Below are 18,991 nucleotides of genomic sequence, written 5' to 3' on the forward strand. Positions count from 1 at the left end.
ACCGAAATAGACGCCGTTTCAGCGCAAATGGACTTCTTGACACCAAATAACCGACAGCATGGCGTCGCCATCGGCGTAAACATCCGTCCTACGGGCACGGATGAGTTTGAATAGCAGAGTTTGCTCGAATCAGATCGACACCAACCAGTAAACATATCAACCACACATCATCGATAAACGTTCCGTCTGCAAATAACCATGTTATGTAGCCAAGGCTTTACACAAGGACGCTGCCTAGCGTCATACTAACAAGCTTTTTTCTTGCTAATAGGAGCACAATATGTCGAAGAACAAAACTGGAATATGATATGGACGACTACCTACTGACTATTTTAGGCGCCACTCGGGAGCATTTAAGACCAACTGATTACTCTCTCCTGAAACAGACTGCCATTAGCGCTATCGGTCTTGGACAAACAGACTGGCGCACAGGATCCCCAACAGTGTAACCTGCTTACATAGTAGAGCACGCTTTTTGAGAAATGAGAGTTTCTGTGGTATGATGTGACAGAAACAAGAGCCACTCATTAGACCCAACGTATCAAGAAGCTAATTACAACCGACGCATTGAACCCCATTTTCCGGAAATTGCCCGGAAACGTCTCACATGCCAGGACTTTGGCGAGCAGTCGCATGCACATGCACTTTGGTGACCAATACTGCTTGTCACAGCCAATCAGATGGAAGGCGATCAGTATATACAGCGGAGGGGCACCGCGCCAGGACAGCGGCGGCTGAGCTCTGATCACAAGCACGGTCGGGTTAGGCCCGACACAGGGTAGCAGTCAGCTGACAGTCTTTGTAGAGCTGACCCCTGAGACCAGCTGGAGGGTTCGTTGGACTGGACTTTTCTTATGGCTCACGGAAGGGCGTGGTTAGAATTGACCTCCGACAGGCTGAAGGGTCGGGTCAACTGAGGTCTCCTCTGACAGAATAAAGACTGGCCTTAGAATGAGGACTGACTGAACGGATGCTGCGCGGTTCGGTACACCGGCCACAAAACGCATGATCCACTGGGCACTGATGATCCATACTCTAAACTGATGGTATAATGCCTGATTACCTACATATGGTCGGCTGGAATATCCCGCCTATCGGACCCCGAGCTTGCAGACCCGGCGCCAACTGCCTGTCTCCATCGCCGAAAGGAAGATACATAGACTGCGGCGGATAAACTTAGATCGCGGCGCTTCAGGAGACGCCGATGACATGACGGATGATCGCAGCCGAAATCACGACACATGTCGGGCTGATTGATGACATCTTTCAATCGCTAATGATCACCAGAACTGGGAGTAGCGCCGTAGCGGTTCCCGCAATCAGCTTTCAACTAATGGCCGACTCGCATGGAAAATATTTGTTGCAAAAATCGATAAGTGCGAAATAAATGTTCAAAAAAGAAAATTGATATCGTTCCAAAAACTTAACTCCTCCGACTGCCAGCATTCCTCGGAGGTCACTAAACGACTCACCGAGTGCCTCAAAGGTCACGGCCGCTCAATGTGATTGATGGCTCTGCTCCGAATCTGACGCAAACAGCCGCCTGTCTTGCTTGCAGCAGAACGTTCATCTAATTTATAGCGAGGGTGCCGAGAGAATGTTTCAAACGTGTCTTCACCAGAGCAAGTCATAGCCAAAAACAAAATCACTTAAAAGAACATCAAATAACCAAACCTTTACTTCCGGCAAAAAGGATAATTGTGATCAAGCACCCGCTTCGGAATGAGCAAGTAACGTCAGATCACATGGGCCCCGTTATCCGGGCCGCCCTCATTGCCTTGCTCATTCATCGCTGCTGCCTGAACCCCAATCTGGACCCGTTACAGGTCGGGTCAGCGGGACCGAGCGCCCAGGTCAGCCGGGGCCGTCGGAGGCGGGCGCTGCTTTATTTCGGGAGGATCCAGTGACAACAAATACTCCAAACGCCAAAACTTGGGCCGCGTTGGCGTCCTGCCTGCCCTCCAGCGTGGCCTACGCTTGGAGGTCGCCGTCGCCGGCGGCCGGTGGTCTAGTCCCTCAATGGCTGTGAGCAGCGTGAGCCTTCTGAATGGTAATCGCCTCCATCCACCAGCCGTCGGTCGGCCCCAGACACCTCCCATATAATGAATCACACCGACACACGCAGGGAATGGGTAATTGGTGGTGAGTCTGGTCTTCCAGGAACGTCCGGCGTTACTCACACATGCCTGCTGGCAACGAGAGAGGTTCGTCCATTTGCTGTCGACGCACAGAGATTTTGTGGAATTTATGTCCATTAGGCCTATGGTAATGAGGGAATCGTTACACAGCAAGAGTGACAAGGAAACGTAAATGTTAAATACCGACGAATGAAACGGGACTTGACAGACTTACATCGTTTTCGATTTGATTTCATCGAAAAGTCGTGAGGACTCGGTGACCTCACTTCCATAACGCGCAGACAGGTAACGGGAACTTCAAAAGCCTGTCACACTGCGTCTGCCGGATCTAGATTGCATTCTGCGAGCAATCCATTGTCAGTGAACATTACGGTGATGTACGCCGGTTGACAGCGATCGTCGATTTCGGCAGCCTTTTAGGCACGTCGAGCTGACAGCCAGCAGCGATTCCAGTCACGAGCGACGCCCGAAAAAGGAGAGTACGTAACCGATCGCATCAAGCGTCGAGCAGGAGGATCTCGCCCGCATCTGCACACGATGGCATACGTAACCCGGCGTAAAACCACGGGCGCAACGGGACCGTCAATCACAGCATGATAAGTATACGACTAAATTCACAACGTCATCGCATGTCCCTCAGGACATGCAGGCGTTTTGGGATGTGATTCGTCTCTACCATTACCAACTTGTGAACGTTTAAAGCGCCGATGCATTCGGGGTACTGGAAGGTATGTACTCACATCCTGTCCTGTCTCCTTATTGATAGCAAGTTGAACCTTGCCGTAGGTGCCCTGGCCCAGCTTCTTTACTATGTCGAATCTGAAACAAAGAAAAGTTTTAGGTGTACGTAAATGCGAGCTACATAAATACGCGCATAAATATACAATGTAATACATACAGGAGCCTAAGGACGGTCACATTGTAGGTACGCAAGAATCGGTAGATACGTGCATTGCCCACGCAGTCCAGTCAACCGGCCCATCCATTCTCACCTTATAGGAATCGAACGCCTTAGCCAGCGATGCTAATTCTTTCACTTTTACGACGCGTCTTATGAGAAAATATTCGCAGTGCTCTTATCAGCAGCAGTTCCAGTGGGGTATTTTATGGAAAACGCATTGCAACATTTGCTGCCGAACGTCAAATTGATCAGTGTGTGCCCCATGTTCAGCCCACGCATACAGCACACTTGCCGTGTCTTATGTAAGCGCAGATCGTCAATAATCTGGTTTGGCACGTGAGCAGTGAACATTACGCCTGCAATGGGTACGCTATCAGTACGTGCAACAACCAACTGGCATGCAGCCAACGCCAAAATAGTACCGGACAAAGTAAACTGACAGATAGTCATAATTCATCCAGTGTTCTGCGACTCAATCTATTTCGCACTTTCAACTTAGCACGACGCCTTTTTGCCAGTCAGCCTGCCCCATGTGTCATCTGTCAACGCGGGTCGTAGAGCGACTTAAGAAACCAGATTGAAAGGCCGTTCCATCTGCAAACGTTTCTACCGATTGGCGTTAGGTGGCCTTCGGGCGTACTCAGACACAGACGGAGGCACTGCCTCCAAAACCGCCTAACACTGAACGAAGGACAAGGGTAGTTCTACGTCGCCTTGGAGCGGGTTTCTGAGTCTAAAAACGGTCAGGTTTGTGCGAACGAACGGTCAAGCTTGTGCGACCGAGCGCGCTCAAATTGGTATTTGATGGATATCTAGAGCTGATCTTGACTTCCCAGTTGACATTGATATCCATTGCGGGGAGAGGAAACATTTTTCCGTTCTCCATTCAGGCAGGGTCTGTCTCAGTCTCACCCTCTGTCGCCGCCCTTCCACCCCTCTCCCTTCTGACGCAGCCGCCAGCCGCGGCCGCCCGTTTCTCAGTATCTGACCGGACCGTCTGACCGCCCGACCCACATAGCCCCCGGGCCCAGCCGGCGCGGCCTTGGCATGGTCTACTGCCCCGGAGGGCGGCCGGGTCGCCCCCCCCCCCCCCCTCCAGTGCCTCGGCAGTGTTGTGATGGGACACAGATGTGCTGTCAGCGCCCTCCCCTGCCCCACCCATCCCTCTGCAGACAGCCGGGGCGGCACAGAGACCCAGAACAGGCCGCTCAAAGGGATCAGCCGGGATCAAAGAGCTGTTCAGATGCGGCGCCGCGGCGGCGTGCCTTCTGCGCTGCCGTCGTCCATGTGGTAGCCATCTACATTATCTCTGCGGACATTGAGTAAATCAATAGGCTCTTAGTTCTACATTATTACATTTGGCTCACACTAATAGGAAAATCCAATGGTTAATGCGTCTACCGGTCAGCACGTGCAAGTTCTCCTTGTCCCTGAACACGTGACCGGTAAACACCTGTCCCTGTCGCGGTCCGTCGCGCTGGCACACTGCCAGTAGCCGGCTGCCGCCGTCTCTCCCTGTTCAAAGTGCGGTGACCAGAGGCCGGGTCAGTCCCCGGTCCATCGGCCACGGGCACTTCGACGACTGGACAAATAAACTCCGTCGCGACAAACAACCTCCCCGGCCCCCGGACGCGTCCGCAACCACCCTCGCCGAGCGGGGAGGCAGGGGGCAGTGCAGTGGTCGACTCGGCGCGCGCAGTGGGACACGCACCGCTTACACGCGGTCGTGGGGTCCGTGGACTGGCAGGGCGCCCACCACGCGACGAGCCAGCACGTCGGCCAACGCGGTCGACGGGACGGGTCGACGGTGAGTCACCGGTAGGGAGAGAACTCTGGAACTCGGCAGGTGCCTCGATTGCCCGCGGTGATATCGGGTCAGCGGCGGGAGTGAGGAGATACGACCGGTGACAGCTGGATTGGGGCATGATATAGGGGGGTGAATGAGTAAGAAAAGTGATGAAAGGGAAGTTCATGATTGGAAATTGATGAATGCAGATTGAGATGTCGCGAGAAAGAAATGATTCAAACATTCAAGATTTGGTAGTAGGTAGCTGATAGAAGCACAAATGAAAGCAACGCAATCGCCTTTGCAATCAATCATCAACGTGGAACAGAAAACTTCACAACGAAGAAATGAGTGCTACGAACCAGCGATCGATTTAAAACATCCTATTCCTCATATTTGTAAAAGTCAGATGAAACTATGGTCTAGTCTTGGAGCACCTTGTCCCATGTCAATGCTGCCGTTTGTTCCCCGCTGTTTTCCCGAGTTCCGTATCTTCCGTGCAGCAATATCTGCCACCGATGGCCGCTCGTTCCCGGGAGAACAGGGTGTGTGTATGCAGGGGGCGGCGCGGGCGGACAGAGGAGGCTCTGTTATTGCCACCCGCACTGACAGACGGTCCATCCGTCCATCAGTCCGGCCGGAGTCATCAGTCGGGGTCTCGGAGGAGAGGAACGCTAGGAGGACGGCCCCGGGGAGGACCGTCCTGTGAGAACTGGGAGGACAGTCGAGGGAGGACTGCAGGAGACTGGGAGGACGCACTGATTTGCTGGAGCATCGCGACACTCACTCAGAGCTTATCATCCACTACCCGCTAGCTTTGCCGAGCTGCTCCGCTCCAACCGGTAGATGCAGATCGCTGCGCTCACAGCGGACGTGAATGCTGAATTGGTTGGGCAGCAGCCAAATCACGATTACGGTGGTGAGTCCATCATTCACGGTCGGCAGCTGTGCACAGTGCACCCTCGTGCACGGTGCACCGGGCCGGTGACACGTTGCACGACTGATGACCACGCGGGGAGAGAGACCACGCTGAGCGGCGCTGTTGCACGGCTCACTGGTGAAGTCACATTGAACGATTGCGCTAACCATGCAGATTGATAAGCTGTAATCAGATCACCGACCGAGCTTCTAACAAGGCGCAAAGCATACTACCATGAAAGTTTAAGACTTTAAAAAGGGACCGGACATGATAGAAATCAAAAGGACAGATCGATTCGTATACACAGAAGCGGAGATGGGTGTGCGACACGCTGAGCGTGTCACAACCCATCGTGCGCCTGCACTCATCGGCTCGCCCTGGTCCAACAGCCGGCCGACCCAGTTTGCCCCCGACGGCAAAACACGTCGCCGGGGCACCGCCGCTCGGCCGAGTACCGTTTGGAACGGCCGCCTCCACCGCAGTGGGGTGCAGGCGCAGCCAGCCGCTACCGCAAACAAGCGAACAAAGCCGCCATCGAAGAGGTCAGCGCTGGAAAAACCGCCGCCCCGTCGGCCGCCGGCTAACAGCGCCTTGTTCAACGCACAACGCATCCAAACAATCAGTTCACCGAGTAGCGACTCTGAACGGCTTTCGCACAACTCGCTACGACAGTTGACTCGACGCGTCCAGAGAGAAGTTCGCCCCGCAGACCTTCCCTATCCCGCCCCATCCTTCAGTCCAGCAGACGCATAGGGTCTCAGAAGGGCCGGCACGCGCAGTGACGTCACTATCCAGCCCCCGTGTGACGTCACGAGGCTGGACGTGCTCGCGAAATCAGCTGAGTGTTACGCCACGCCCAGTGGGTCGAGCGCTGCAAACTGGGGCACCGCCACCGGCGCCACCACTGGACAGAGAGCAGACAGGAGAGGGAGGGGAAAGGCCGGACCCCGGCTGCAGGGGGCCTACAAAGATTGGAGCACGGTACAGAACCAGAGGCAGGAGGAGTGACAACTTTAACGACACGTCGCTCAAAGCTGTAAAGGTTACCTGACATTAAACATGGATAAATGATTAGGTTAGATAAATAAACGCAACTGATGACTTGCAGAGCGTTTAGGTACCGGTAAATTTGGAAGAAGATTGTGTATTGTGAGACAAAAATATACAGGCTCGTGAGAAACTAGAATATCTATGGACATGTGAGCTTACAAACCACATTTTTATAACTCAATACCTAACTACGGTATGTCATAATTGAGGAACTAACCGGCAGTCTGACAGGTGCGCCCTGGCCCGGCTGGCGGGCTCAGAGCCGTCCCACTCAGCTGGTGATCAGGGAGGAGCCGTGGAACCGCCCACCGCCTCACCCGCCCCAGCCCGTCCGTCACGAGCGTGTGTGGGTGGCCGAGATGCCCTTTTGTGTCCAGAGGGCCATTTACCACCGTGTAGGCCCGGCGGTATTTGGAACGATGATCGATGTTAAGGCTAAACAAATATGATCGCTGATTACATCAAAGTCAGGACAAAGACCGCTGTGAAGGATTATCACTGGGGCATTATAAATTGATAACGATGCGTTAGTCGGTTGTGAAGGATCCTCACACAGCTATGATACTTTCCTAACCAAAACTGACTAAAATGGATCGAAAAAAGACAAACTGCAATGACATACAGACCATGCTGGTCCTGCGCTATTCGACTACCACACGCACCTGTGGCGCAGCTTGTGCTTGTGGTTGTTGAGGCGGATGCCGGCGTTGCCTTGCATGCCGCCCATGATATTGCTGATCTGGCCCTCGGAGACCACCATGGCTGCTGGTTTCGGTCCGGGATGACCCGGTCAGGTCACCGCCCCAGCCCGGTCACACTCCTGAAAAAGACACACAGAGGTCAGGGCCGCTGAATAAGGGGAATGTAAGACTAACGGTCGCATTGAAATGTAGGCATCTGAACTATCGTAAAGCATTTGCAAACCATTGAAAAATACATGATGCAGCGCTAGAAACATAGTCAAGTGCAGCAGCTTTGTTCTTGGAGCGCCACAATAAATGAAAGCAGCGACTGGTAACATTACAAACTTGCGCTGTCGTTTTAAATGCAGACATAACTCAGCACGACTGTCAAACTATTTGCAAGCGATGCAAAGTCAACGAAATTGAGTAGAGCGTGGTACCCGTTCTGTATTCACTTGAATAATAGAATCGCATTTGGCGTAGGACAGTGCGGGCCTGTTACAATCCAGGTGCATTTGCTAGACTGCAGTGCATGCAAATATAAGAGCTCAAACCGATTGCCAGGTCTTTTCAATTTGACTACCACACAAATGCAAACTTCCTCAAAGCAATGCATAATTGCATACGGTACGGCCTCCTTTGCCCGGGAAACAAACACCAGATAATTTCTACGCCTTGGTACACCAGCCCTAAATCACGACCACTAGCGACAGGTTCCTTGCTCGCGGTTCCACGAGGATGCCGTGGGAACAATGCACCACGATAACAGCTCATCTCAATTCTCACACCGCTCAAGTCGTGTCACGTCTCAGTATTCCTATTCTCAGGCAAAATAACCAGCGCCACGTGGCTACGAAGCCCAATGTTTTCGGAGCTCAACACAGATGAGCTTAGCCCAACAACATGGGTAACAACAGCGTCAACGTAGTGTAGCGGATCTGCAATCACACCACACTTATTTGGCTAAAGCTGCAGAGGACGGCAAATGATGGACAATGGTGATTGGTGTATTATACGCTGTTGAAACGCTCGAGTGGTCCCACCCCATTCACTATCACAGTGTTAGCGCTAGTCCGAGTTTAACTACCACCCAGCAGTGTGGTGGTGAGGAGCTGCAAATGCGACCATCCTTTGAGCTGAGAAATTCATCAGCTCACATCATCCGGCTGAGCACGGATGTCTGCGGAATCGACCCAGACGTGCTGTGTGAGTTCAGCGGCTCAGTGGTTTTTATTAGGTTTTAGTTTCCCACGACAGGAAATTGCGGCCCAAAAGCCAAACCGCAGTAACCCCACGCTGACCCAATCGTCTGGATTTGGTGAAACCTTTCGACGCAGTCTGGCTAACCGCCCTGAAAAGCTGTGGTTTCGTTTGTTGCCGAGGTCATACCAGTTGTGTGCGGATCAACCCGATCCATGATTTCTACCGGTCTCCCTCTTCCCACTCCCTTCACTATCACTCCCTTTTGGGCCTCCTTGTCTCTTCCTCCCTCTTTCGGGCCTCTTACTCTCCCTCTCTCGGGCCTCCTCCACTCGCCTCTCTCCTCTCTCAGACCTCTCTCCAGTCGACAAGCCAATCAGCTCTAGGTGATGAAGTGCGCGTCACTCGGGACACGCTAAGACAGCCGCCTGGCTGACGAGACTGCTGGCATCCGCAGTGGTGAAGGAGGACGATCTATGGGCGTCAATAGAGGTCGGCTCATGGCCCGCTGTTTGCCGTGACGTCCGCCAGGGGCGCTGGTGTCGTAAAGCACCCGGGGCGACTGTTGTGAGCGGCGCTGCGGCGGTGATGAACCCAGCGTCCCCTCATCGACCGGCGCGGCGGCGGAGTCCGAGCGAGCCGCCGCCCACCGGCCAGCGGCGGCCAGCTGCCGGTCTGCCCCACTGGTCTACCCCCGCCGACAGAAGCCCTGCCTTCCACCACGGCACTGACTGCAGCCAAGGTATAGAGGGCATGGGATAGTGTAGTGGATACATGAGTAGAGTAGTTACACCCAGGTGGATATAAGTTAATTGCTCCGGGGTGACCAGGTGGTCACCCGCTCTGTTGTCGAAAGCCGGTTAATCCTGAGACCTTGAACGGCCAACGGTGGACAGATGGGCAGAGCGATTCGGTACTCGGTAGTATGTGAAACAAACGAGCGCAGGCGTAACCACAAACAACGAGCAAACACGCTGTCGTGCCAGCTGTGGCCAGCACTAGGAAGGAAGGAAGCACCGCAAAAAAAGCAGAAAGCCTGCTACATGAAACAGTAAACAATGGGAGCCAGGCCTGAGACCGACAATGGCACGCGACTTTACACCTGGCCGACCACATGTGAGGACGGACCACACACCTGCGCGGCACAAACAACGCACACCCGCCTGCACACACCCAGGTGCGTGCGACTCCACCCACGAGCGTTCCTCACAGATCCACCCCACCGGCCACGGACCGTTACCCCGCCAGGACGGGCGGGTGGTCGCCAGTGCCGGCACTAGTGCCACGGTCTGGTGGTCACCGATGACGTCACAGTACCAAGGTCACCAGGCGGAGAGTGTGGGAGGGTCGGACCGGCCCGCCGGTCACAAATGCACGCCTGGATGCGTGTCAGAGGAGGCGTGTGGCGGCCCCAGACGGAATAAGAACGGGCTGGAGTGACTCAGAAGATGGAGCGAGGACGACACGGTGTCAACTGGCAGTGCTGGCAGACAGGTTAGAGCAGACAGAGCTGACAGGGTTAGAGCAGACAGGACGTTAGAGCAGACAGAGCACACAGACTTAGAGCTGACAGGGTTGGAGCAGATAGGTGAAAGCAGACAGGGACCCTGTCTAGGGTTAGGTCGCCGACAGTGGCCGATATCTGTTTTTGCCATCGCCCATCATAGCCCTGTCGATAGCGCTGCGATGGGCCGACAGGGCTATGATGAGCGACGGCAGAGATAGATAGTCAGATCGCGGACACGGCTGTAGAAATAGACAAAGCCGTGTTAGCACTGACAGGAATGACGGCAGACATGATAAGGCTCTGGCTGCAGACAGAACTGTGCCAGCAGCTGGGCAGTTGCCAGGTCAGAGCGGTTAGAGCTACCAGAAACACGGGCCGAGATGGGGAAAAGATGTTCGCAAAACTGCGAATATACTCCGCGAATTAGTTAAAGGGACACTCCCACCTTAACATTAGTTTTGAGTTGAGATAGCCAAATTGGTGGCCATGGCCTGCAAATACCGGTTTGGGCACTCACAACATCGACAAATGCTTTAATTCGGAGATATGGAATTTCAAACTTGCAGTTTTCGGATTCTAAGGGGCTAGTGCATTGGTATGCCCCCTTAGAATTTGTGACGTCAGCGGAGATCTAACGATTTTTAAATCTTTTACTAAAACGTTTGGTAGCACGCGGTGGTATATGCTGCTTTGCGCGCAACAAATGCCGCACTTTCAAATAAAGTCGCTAGGAACAGCGGAGATCCCAAAAAGTAAACAAAAGTAAAAGTCTAATATCTTGAAAACCGGTGAATATTTTTCGATGAAATTTGGTAGATATTCGTTTTCGCTCTTTCTGAACCGAGCGACATCACTTTCGTGCCAATTCATTAACTTTTTTGAAGGTGGGAGGGTCCCTTTAATCAAACGCAGCCAGTCTCTTCACCCGATCACTGCTACCTTCGCTAAAGTAAAGGCTTATACGTTGCACAGGTGCAGTGTATTCGAAGCAAGAAATAATGCCACTTATTCCTGATAACTAACAATACAATAAAATACAACTGCTACAATACAATGATGATGTAAAATGAGACTGCAGTTGAACAACACATCAGGCCAGGCCGCCATCCTTAAAGGGACCCTCCCACCTTCAAAAAAGTTTATGAATTGGCATGAAAGTGATGTCGCTCGGTTCAGAAAGAGCAAAAACGAATATATACCAAATTTCACCGAAAAATATTCACCGGTTTTCAAGATATTAGACTTTTACTTTTGTTTACTTTTTGGGATCTCCGCTGTTCCTAGCGACTTTATTTGGAAGCAATAGTTTGGCAGCTGAAAGCAGGGGGGGTCCGTCCCTTTACCGGGCCATAGGAGGAAAATTGCTACCAAATGCTGCCAATGTGACGTCACTGGGATGGTCGAAAGCTGATTGGTCGCTGAGATTCAGGCGATGCTGTCAATTCTGGCGCACCGGCGCAGTGTTTTCCAGCCGTTGCGTGTATTGTTATACGGAGTTTAAATATTGTTTATTTGATAATAATATCACTTTTTATGTGTTTGAAGATCGGAAAAGCATGCACATCAGTGGCATTCACACACTTGTCGTCTCAGAGATCATGAAGAATGACCAGCTTCAGCAGTTCAGCTCAGGTATTCAATTTATTCAACTGTATAAGCATGAGTATCATAGGCAGATCAGCCCCGTTTCAGTTCAACCCGGTTTAACCTTTTTTTGTCATTTTTGGCTTTCAAAGGGAGCTTAAGTTGTAAAATGCCTTAGCATTGTTGAAAACAATGAGAAGGAGAATGGAGATGGAATAGTTGTAAATTGTTTCGGAAGTGGCTAGCTTCTATAAATATTAATGCTTTGTGAAAATAGCAACTTATTTGTCAAATTAAATAGTATCATATAACAAATCAATCTATGCTTACCTCCCAGACTGGAAAAAAATTCACACACTGTCAGATGCGTCAGGGCCCAGGGGCTTTCGGGTCTCAAAATTCAGCGCAAGTGATTTCTCACCAAAATTTTGGCACATCTTTTGTGCAAAGTTGAAGCTCATTGCTACTTCTTTTCAATATTAGTTGTTGCCAGATTTTATAATCTGTATCTAAACTTTCAAATTTTGGATGCAAATTTTGAATTTAAAAGGATTTCTGACATGCTTATTGCTGAAAATCCCATTCTTGTTTATGTAAATGTTATGTAATTGACATTTGCTAACTAAACAAGCTCATCCTTGTCTAATGTCTATATATTGGTTTCTATTTATACCACCTGTGCTACTACTAATTTCTATTTGTTGAGACTATTTACCTAATGCATTTGCTTCATATGATTTTATACGCAGACGCACCTGTGCATGGAACAGTAATGCCAGACCCAAATTCAAAATATTAATGAAAAATTGTGTTATTTGCTTGTTTCACCTGAATTCTGAGTCAGGCCTGCAATCAATACATAAATATGAAATAGGTACATGTTTTGAGGCTTCATATCAGCACATAGAAAAGGCAATCGAAGAAAAGGCACCTTTGGGCATTGATTATTTTTGCTTGCCATCGCCTAGTCAATTTTTTTCATGTTGCATTGTGTTAATAAACTTGGTAATGTGTTTTGCAGGTCCTGGGCTGGTCCTCTGGCGTGCAGGACGGCGAGGAGTGGCTACCTGCACATAACAACACAATGACTGGCACTGAGCTGAGGGTATAAAATCACATCATATCGACTTCAGCATCTGTCTCCCAGCTTTGGAGACGTCGCCCGACTCCCGAGTCCCTGAGTGGCAAGCGCCAGTTTCCGAAAGGAATTTGAGGAAGGCGACCCGAAAGCACCCGCTGGGCTGCCGACACTCCTGCGCTGCCAGCAGGGCGTGCTGCGCAGTGAAGCCTCGCTGCGTGGTCTGCACGACATCCGACACCGGCACCCAGACGTGCAGTTTCTGATGACATCCCACCTCAACCAGGGCTGCCCCGAGAATCTGCTAGTGCTGACTGCCTGCTGCTGAGGCCGACCTGCCGGACCTGTCGCCGCCCTGGTGAGCCTGAGCCGCCCTGGGACCTGCCGCCGCGTCTACGCTGCCGCCCTGGTGAAACTGCCGTCGCCCTGCCGAACCTGTCGCCGCCCTGGTGAGCCTGCGGCCGCCCTGGACCTGCTGCCACCCCGGCGGACCTGCCGCCACGTCTACGCTTCCGCCCTGGTGAAACTGCCGTCGCCCTGCCGGACCTGTCGCCGCCCTGGTGAGCCTGCGACCGCCCTGGGACCTGCTGCCACCCCAGCGGGCCTGCCGCCGCGTCTACGCTGCCGCGCTGGTGAAACAGGTCCGTCGTCGCCCTGCCGGACCTGTCGCCGCCCTGGTAAACCTGCTGCCGACCTGTCGCACTTGCCACCGCCCTGGTGAATCTGCTGCCGACCTGCCTGACCTGTCGCTGCCGTGGTGAACCTGTTACCGACTTGCCGGACCTTTCTCGCCGCCTTGACGAGCTTGGGGAGCCTGTGCTGAGGTGCCACCGCTCTGTTTCACGTGTTATGTTGCCCGGTTCCTGGCTGTCGCGGAGTCAATCGGCACATTGTGTTTGGAGAGGCGACATCTTGTACAACTTTCCGACAGTTCGGAGCATTTTATTGTACCTACTCAAGTCGCAAGAGATTAGGCTTGTGCCTTATTTGTCCTCTACCAATCTGTCCAATATGGTTTTTTTCATAACTACGATTTATGGTATGACATAAACCGGTATATTGTGTACGCATTTGGTTCGTTCCAGTCAGAAGTTTGGAATGTGTACATATACTTGTGTTACGGTACAATTTCGGTTTGTGCAGTTCACACAACCTCTCTTAATTATGGGGCGAAATAGACGCAAAACCAGGGCTGCGGAGTCGGAGTCAGGGTCGACAGTTCTGACCGGACTCGGAGTCGATTTTGGAAACCGAGTCGGAGTCGGGGTCACCGAAAATCCATCGGCTCCGCCAGGGCTGCGGAGTCGATGGATTTTCGGCGACTCCGACTCCGACTCCGACTCCGGCTTTAAAAAACCAGCTCCGACTCCGACTCCGACTCCGGGCAGAATTGTCGACTCCGACCGACTCCAACTCCCGACTCCGACTCCGCAGACCTAGCAGGGCTGCGGAGTCGACATATTTTCGGTGACTCCGACTCCGACTCCGGCTCGGGTTTCTAAAATCGACTCCGACTCCGACTCCGCAGTCCTGGCCGCTCCGCAGATCTGGCAGGGCTGCGGAGTCGGAGTTAGAGTCGGTAGGAGTTGATTACCCAGCCCGGAGTCGGAGTCGGAGTTGGTTTTTGGAAGTCGCGGTTGGAGTCAGAGTCACCAGAAATCCATTGACTCCGAAGCCTCGCGCAAAACTATGGCGATTTTCATCTACGAGAGGGCCGCCGATGTGCTGGCCGGATCACCGGCGGGGCGTACGTTGGCTCGGTCCGATCCCAATAATGTCGCCAAATCTTTGGTTCGAGTAACAGCTGGTCCTGATTTGCTTCACTGAGGAAACATCACACCGTTCTGCCTTGCATCGGACATCAAAACTGCACTAAAATCCGCTGAAAACGTATTTAAACGTCCGTCCTCCATAATGGATACGGACGGCGGCCGGCGAGTTACCATCCCAGTGACGTCATTCGGGCCCGGTAGGGGGACGGTAAAAAAAAGCCTGATGACCATACCTGGTTATATGGCCTTGGCTGAAAGTGCGGCACTGGTTGCGCGCAAAGCAGCATATACCACCGCGTGCTACAAAACGTTTTAGTCAAACATTTAAAAATCGTTAGATATCTGCGCTGACGTCACACATTCAGAGGGGTATTCCTATGCATTAGCCCCTCTGAATCAAAATGCTGCAATTTTGAAATTCAATATTTCCGATTTAAGGCATTCCTCGATGTTGTGAGTGCCGAAACCGGTAATTGCGGGCCAGGGACCCCATTTTGGCTATCTCAACTCAAATCTAATGTTAAAGGGACACTCCCACCTTAACATTAGTTTTGAGTTGAGATAGCCAAATTGGTGGCCATGGCCTGCAAATACCGGTTTGGGCACTCACAACATCGAAAAATGCTTTAATTCGAAGATATGGAATTTCAAACTTGCAGTTTTCGGATTCTAAGGGGCTAATGCATTGGAATGCCCCCTTAGAATTTGTGACGTCAACGGAGATCTAACGATTTTTAAATCTTAGACTAATACCATCGTTAACACGTGGTGGTATACGCTGCTTTGCGCGCAACGTCTGCCGCACTTTAAGGCTGCCAAATTATTGCTTCCAAATAAAGTCGCTAGTAACAGGGGAGATCCCAAAAAGTAAACAAAAGTAAAAGCCTAATATCTTGAAAACCAGTGAATATTTTTCGGTGAAATTTGGTAGATATTCGTTTTCGCTCTTTCTGAACCAAGGGACATCACTTTTATGCCAATTCATTAACTTTTTTGAAGGTGGGAGGGTCCCTTTAAGGTGGGAGGGTCCCTTTAACGGAATGGCCTCCGCACCGCACCGGGTCATCCAGCTGGGACAGTGTGCTGACTGCTGACTGACGACCGAAAGACCAGCCAGACAGCCAGAAAGAGCGCAGGGCGAAGTGTTACGTGAACAGAGTGGAACATGCTGTTGTGGTGATGTGATGTTAAATATTACCCGCGCTAATTACTTTCGTGATGCCATGACACATGATCAGCCGATCGTCCGCCGCCCCTCCTGCTCAGCGGTATTGTGTTTGATATTATCCGACTTATTACCCTCCGGTATAGATGTCACCGACACAAGTGTTAGTAGATGAACAGTGACCAGTGTCACCGAGCTGTCAGACCAACCCGCGCCACCGTCGCGCTGTGCCGCCGTGTGCTGGCCGACCGGCAGGCATCGTGACCGCCGTGCCACTGCGGCGCCGCCGCCGCCCCGTCTAGACTCAAAATGAGTAATGAGGCATTGTGCGGGGCGGGGCCGGGAGCAGACGTCCGGCGGTACGCGCGCGCATCTGTAAATTAAATGCATGTCGCTTTAAGGCACGTAGGCCGCCAAGCTGGCGCCTTCTGTCCCCTCTCCGCTGCCGTGCAAGTTTGCACTTGCTTTGAGCATAGTCCAAAGGTTGTGTAACGTGATGTATAAAAGATGGGTCACGCACGACCCCCGGGGGAGTCTAACACCGACCGTCGTGCTGTGCGCTTCTCAACTCGCCACGCTGTCTACCTCGAATCAATAGAAAAACAAGTGCAATTCGTACCGGGTGCCTTTTCTTCAATCATCGTGGGAGGGCACTGTATGCCCAAACAACACCCAACCACCACAAATTGGTGACCCCGACGTGATCACCCGGTACCATCGCACTTGTCTGTTAACCGCAAACAAGTAACAGCAAGACCCAACCAGACCCACAGGATGAAGAACGACTAAGAAACCAACAAGTAACAGCAAGACCCAACCAGACCCACAGGATGAAGAACGACTAAGAAACCAACAAGTAACAGCAAGACCCAACCAGACCCACAGGATGAAGAACGACCCAGAAACCTCACCCAAACGCCCTCCTCAGCCCAGCCGAATCAGCTGCCTCTCGGGGTGATGCCCTTCAGTGACGGACAACGCCCAAGTTATGCCGTGCACTTACTTCGGAACCGCCGCCAGAACGAGCCGCCCGTGGTGCCAGCGGCCAAACAAGCCAGCACACCTCCGCATGGAGTGGAGCGAGTCTGCGGCCGGCGCTTTTAGCGCTGCGAAGACTGCCCTTCAACACGCCTGCCAGCTCGCTCACCAAGTCCCAGGCTGCAACCACTACAGCTAACGACCGACTGTTCCGCTGTGGCAGCCGGTGCCGTCCTCCACCAAATCATCGAAGAGCAGCCGGTCCCAATCGCCTTCTTCGCTACAGCAAGTGGGAACGCCCGTGGCACGGACGACCGCCTATCTCGTCAACGATCTCTCTCTCTCTCTCTCACCTGCCGCCGTCTGTCCGCCCTCTGCTCGCCCAACACGCCTCCGTTCTGGAACCGTGCCAGCCGACCAGAGCCGCGGAGCCATCACAGTTCTTCCAGAGATTCCATTGCACCCGCACTACTGCCCACCACCCGCAAGCCAATGGAATGGTGGAACGTCTCCACCGCACGCTGAAAACCGCCATTGTGGCACGAAAAGACACCTGGATACAAGCCCTGCCAGTCATTCTGCTCAGCCTTCGGACCATCCCCAATGAGAACGACGTGTCCCCATTTACCGCCGTGACCGGAACCCAACTCCTTTTCCCAAAGATCGCCATCGACCAGCAAAATCCCGAATCCACCCATCACTATGTCCGCCAGCTCGCCCGCCATATGACCCAGATAGACTTCACCGCACTCTCTGAGGGTTGCCACCACGCCGAGCGATCAACGTACCTGCCAGCAGAACTCGCCACCTGTACTCATGTCTGGGTACGCGTGGACCGCGTCAAACGACCGCTCTCCGCGCCGTACACCGGCCCGATGGCTGTCGTCCAACGCAACCCAAAATGGTTCCGCGTGAAACTGCCAACTGGACAAACTGACGTCGTGTCCATCGAGCGTTTGAAGCCCGCCGTCTTCCCAGCCGCTGCCGAGGGAGCAGCCGCCGCTAACGACGAGCCGCCGACGCCAGACACCGCAGACCAACCGCTACCTGACGACACCGCAGATCGACCGCCTCCAGATGATCCCGAAGACCGACCCGCCAGCCCTGAGCCAGTGCCGCAGCCCACTGAAAACAAGTTGAAAGAACGTTATGCAAAAGCATCTTAAAATATTCCACACTTAGGTTTTTTGGGTATTAGGGTAAACTGGCTTAGAGGCGAAGCAGAACGTCTGGTTCATGAAGAACACACACAGTGTTTCACATAGACCGAAGACACGTGCTGCTTCTTCGCGTGCAATCTTAGTGGCCCCAGGGGGGCTTCAACTCGACCGACACCGGTTCTTCTTCGTTCTCCCTAGTCACGTGATATTACGTCACACCAAGCGCGCGAAAGATAAACCCTTTGAAGGTTTTGCACGAACTAGCATCGGGTTAAGGAAGAAGGGGTTGTGGTTTAATCAGTGTAATGGCTTTCATCAAGAACACGCCCGCGGTACCACGTTCTAGCGTCCACCGGAGGCGATCGCCATTTTTCGATCGCGTTGGATCACGCTTTGTGCAGTGACGAGCGGCTGGTGCAAGATTGGGTGAATGGCAAGTAATCAAATATTGAAGAACTGAAATAAGGTTAATTTTTTGCTTGTCAAGTGTTGTGTATTATTTATATTACTTGTGATTGACCATAATAAGCAATATCACAACGCTCTTCAAATGCATGGATGAATGCATTGGATGAAGACAATTCATATACAAGACCAATCAATGCAGTAAGTATTTATATGTTGTATAAATGCCCCATAGCTTAAATTATGCATGTGGTACTTAGACAAATCTTCCAAATGAAGATAAACCAGGAATAGAATCAGCTTGCCATTTTGGGGTCAATTGATTTAGCTATAAATTTGGCTGATTTTAATAAACATATGTTCGTGCTGATTAGTGCAATATTTTATCTATACTGCACTTAATATGTCAAGTGCATTATTTTATTTTTGGAGTAGGCTCATGGTCTCTGAAGTCAATCTAAGTTTCTTTACTCCCTGCCTGTTGAATAACGCATCCGCCCGACTCTTCATTCTAGGGGACGAGGCCATCTCCGCTCTGATTGAGGCCCTGGAGTCTGAGGAGAGCGTCCTGGCGCGCGCCGCGCGGAGACGTCGACATCGTCGAAAACGCTGGCTTGAGGCTGGTGGTGGATGGAAGGAGAAACTGTATGTGATTTGGGAGAATG

General features: G+C 52.2%; 1 protein-coding gene across 13 annotated transcripts in view; it reads right to left on the bottom strand.

Annotated features, from left to right (window-relative positions):
- LOC122368355 (serine/threonine-protein kinase par-1-like) overlaps positions 1 to 18,991 on the bottom strand; it is a 45,311-nt gene that overhangs the window by 16,043 nt on the left and 10,277 nt on the right. For all 13 annotated transcript variants that reach the window (XR_006254232.1, XR_006254230.1, XR_006254233.1 and 10 more), the window contains exons 2-3: positions 7,457 to 7,614; positions 2,879 to 2,957 (exon numbers count right to left, since the gene is read on the bottom strand). Coding sequence is in view for 9 of the 13 variants with exons in the window: in XM_043342219.1 (XP_043198154.1) it covers positions 2,879 to 2,957; positions 7,457 to 7,554 (177 nt within the window). In the remaining 4 variants the exon portion in view is untranslated. The remainder of the gene's footprint in view (positions 1 to 2,878; positions 2,958 to 7,456; positions 7,615 to 18,991) is intronic.

Source organism: Amphibalanus amphitrite, unplaced genomic scaffold (genome assembly GCF_019059575.1).
Source record: "Amphibalanus amphitrite isolate SeventyFive unplaced genomic scaffold, NRLGWU_Aamphi_draft 000941F_arrow, whole genome shotgun sequence".
NCBI classification, from domain to species: domain Eukaryota; kingdom Metazoa; phylum Arthropoda; class Thecostraca; order Balanomorpha; family Balanidae; genus Amphibalanus; species Amphibalanus amphitrite.